We start from the raw sequence: 3,091 nt of genomic DNA, 5'->3' as shown, positions 1-3,091 counted from the left end.
AAGAATAAAAAAAAATACACTAAATTTCAGTATAATTTCGTAGAGATTATGAAAAAAATAAAATTCTAACAAACATCGATAATTGAAAATTTGTTATTAGCAAATCTGATCAGAATAACGAAGGAAACATAGGTAGCAATTAGCAGAGAGAGACAAAGAGTCAAAAAGTTATATAATAACATTCAATATATAAGCAAATTTGGGAGATAAAGGTACAATTTAATAGTTATATCAAGATTTATAGATGCAAATATTTTACAGGAGAGAGCTCCGACATGTAAGGAAGTGCAAGCTTTGTTATTCTAATCTTGCAACATTCAACAAAATGATTGCGTTTGATGTCGCTTAATATTAAATATTATGCATGAGACGAAATAATTAAGAAAATAAAAAGTGAGTTCGATAACGAAACTAACAATAAGATATTTATATAGACGAAGTTAACTAATAACTAGCTTTCTATATAGTACTATAATTATACGAATTAAAGAAGAAAAAAACAGTTCACCTTTTTCCCCTGGCTTATTCATATAGTGATATAGATTGATTAAAAAGTCTCACGTACACGAGCTCTTTTATATAATTACATGAAAATTCCCGTCATGTATATGTGTACTATACAACATTGAACTAAAAAAATACTACTAAAATACGTCTACGTTATCGAATTTCGAAAAGAAAAAGAAAACGAAATTCCCGATCTATTAAACCATCATTACCAGTCATGAAAGTTTCCGACCTTATCAAGCTCAACCAAATCCATTGCGACTTGCGAGAGTATTAAAACTGGTCAAGGCCCAAAAGAATGCAGGACGAGTAAGAATGTATGTAGCACCAACAACAAAACAACACAAGTTTAAAATCGAAATTGTGTTGAGCTTGATAAGGCCGTGAATTCTCTTCTATGAAGAAAAAAAAAGCAATAACATACTCGTAAATCAGCTAGCGAATAAGTGTTGAAACAGTTAGTGCAAATTCACTTTTTCGAACTATTAGTCTATTGGTTGTGCTCCTTGCAAATTTTGATATCTGGATGATTCGTAGTTTAATTGTATCATATATGCTATAAGTTTACAACTCTAGAGTGTGAGGGGTTAAAAAAGAGCTTGACAACAACAACAAAATGAAGGTTAAGGCCCACGATAACAAAGGGCCTTGCGAGAAAATCCCCCAAGGCAAAAGTATGAACGAACTATGAAGATATCGACAACAATTTAGTAAAAACGTAAGATTGAGTTATATTCAGACTTAATAATAGGTGAAAAAATATAATGGCAAATTAATAAGATATAGTCGTAATAAAATGTAAATGTCAGACAAATTACAATCAACATTTCCTTATAATATTCAAAGAAAATTAAATTTTATTGAATAGTAATTTAATTTTCCTAATAACAAACAGGTAGATGTAACGATCAAAAGATTCAAAACCAACTCATCTAGACATAGACCGAGACGGCGAATCGTCGGTGGCTGCTGGCGGAGGAGATCCTTGTCTATGGAGGAGTTCATGTGCTAATGCATGAAGGTCACTGTTTTCACCACCGAGCCCTATGGCGGCAGCGGACGAAGATGACGATGGTACACCGTATTGCTGGCGTGGATCAACGAACCTTCGCTGTTGTGTGGCCCATGCCGAAGACGGTGTATTTTGATCGAAGATGGAGGCTAGATCGTAGGTCGAGGGTAAGGGTGAGACTGATGCAGGTTCGGTTACGGAGAAAGGCGGAGGAGGTGCGAAAAAGAGCGGTTGCTGCTGCGATAGAGGCTGTGGCCGCGTTTGTGGTTGAGGTAGCTCTAGTGATGCCAAATGGGCTTGTAAGTAAGAAACTTCTGCTTGTAGATTCACCACCTATGTATACATTTTACGAGTTAGAAAAAATATATAAAATGAAATCTCTATCTAATTTATGCCTTGCAATTTCAGGACATTACGTGAGGATGCGACTAATTTATGCCTTGCAATTTCTTGCCAACATAATACGGTTAGTTTGATAAGTGAAATTTCTATCTCTTAGTTTTTTTTTATACGTTTAACGTGAGAGTTTTAACTATTCTAAAAATGGTTTATACGTGTTAAATTTTAAAACTTCTGATTTCATGTGACTGATTACTTATCTAAAAGTTTAATTAATTACCCTTTTTATTCAGCTTGATTTACTTTATCATTCAGAAATCGAATTTCGAATAAATGTATTTTCGATTGTTAAGGTTGTTTAGCCACACATTTTATGTAAAGTATTTTAACATAGAGATAAATTTTTTAAATGACACGCATCGTATAGATTCATCCCCTTATCACATGAAATATGGACATGCAGTAACAGTTAATGAAACTAATTAAATGCGAAGAAACAAAATAATGTTTATACACAAAATAAATAATAATAATATAGTGGGAAATTCAAAAATTGGTGTATCTACGTATTAACACAAAAAATTGTGGCCCGACCAATTCCCGAAAACCAGCAAAGAAACAAAAACTCCATAATTTTGCAATGGGACTTGTCACGACCGTATCATTTTTATATAATTGCATAATACATTATTTTAAGAGATTTCATAAGTAATTAACCAGACAACCATGCCTTTTTTCCTTTATACTCAAAGTAGACGATTAGATAACCAAGAAAACTCAAGAAAGTGACAAACTCTCGAAAAACTCAAGACGATTTCATTTCATGCACCCAAAATATTGTTCATTTCTAACCTAATTTACATGACTATAAACTTATATATATATTCCCTAACGAAACTGAAGTTTTGCTACTTTGGAAAAGAAAAACGTAACTGTCATCAAAATAATTTTTGGTTAGTTTAATTCTTTTTTTTTTTTTTTGTTCAAAAGGTTAGTTTAATTCAAGAAGTATGTTTCACATATAGTGATTTCCATCGCATTTTAATAATTCTTGACGGAAAAAGGTTAATTAATTACCTGTTGCTGAAGAGCAAAGATGTGAGCGACGCAACCATAGATAGGGTCCCTTATCCGAGCCTGAGCTTCATAGCAAATAGTTACGACAGCATCGGACCTTCGATGAACTGGTATGTGCAAAAGAAGCTTCGAGACGTTACTGGCTCCGAACACTTT

At 33.1% G+C, this 3,091-nt stretch overlaps 1 protein-coding gene across 1 annotated transcript in view; it reads right to left on the bottom strand.

The window, feature by feature from the left end:
• The window catches only part of LOC104699457 (LOB domain-containing protein 18-like), a 7,808-nt gene continuing 5,989 nt past the window's right edge, over positions 1,273-3,091 (bottom strand). Inside the window, exons 2-3 of the mRNA XM_010414760.1 lie at positions 2,936-3,087; positions 1,273-1,852 (exon numbers count right to left, since the gene is read on the bottom strand). Coding sequence (XP_010413062.1) covers positions 1,436-1,852; positions 2,936-3,087 — 569 coding nt within the window. The 3' untranslated portion in view covers positions 1,273-1,435. The remainder of the gene's footprint in view (positions 1,853-2,935; positions 3,088-3,091) is intronic.

Source organism: Camelina sativa, chromosome 6 (assembly GCF_000633955.1).
Source record: "Camelina sativa cultivar DH55 chromosome 6, Cs, whole genome shotgun sequence".
Classification (NCBI taxonomy): domain Eukaryota; kingdom Viridiplantae; phylum Streptophyta; class Magnoliopsida; order Brassicales; family Brassicaceae; genus Camelina; species Camelina sativa.
The sequence above is the reverse complement of the archived record's forward strand: the minus strand, read 5'-3'. Positions and strand labels throughout refer to the sequence as shown.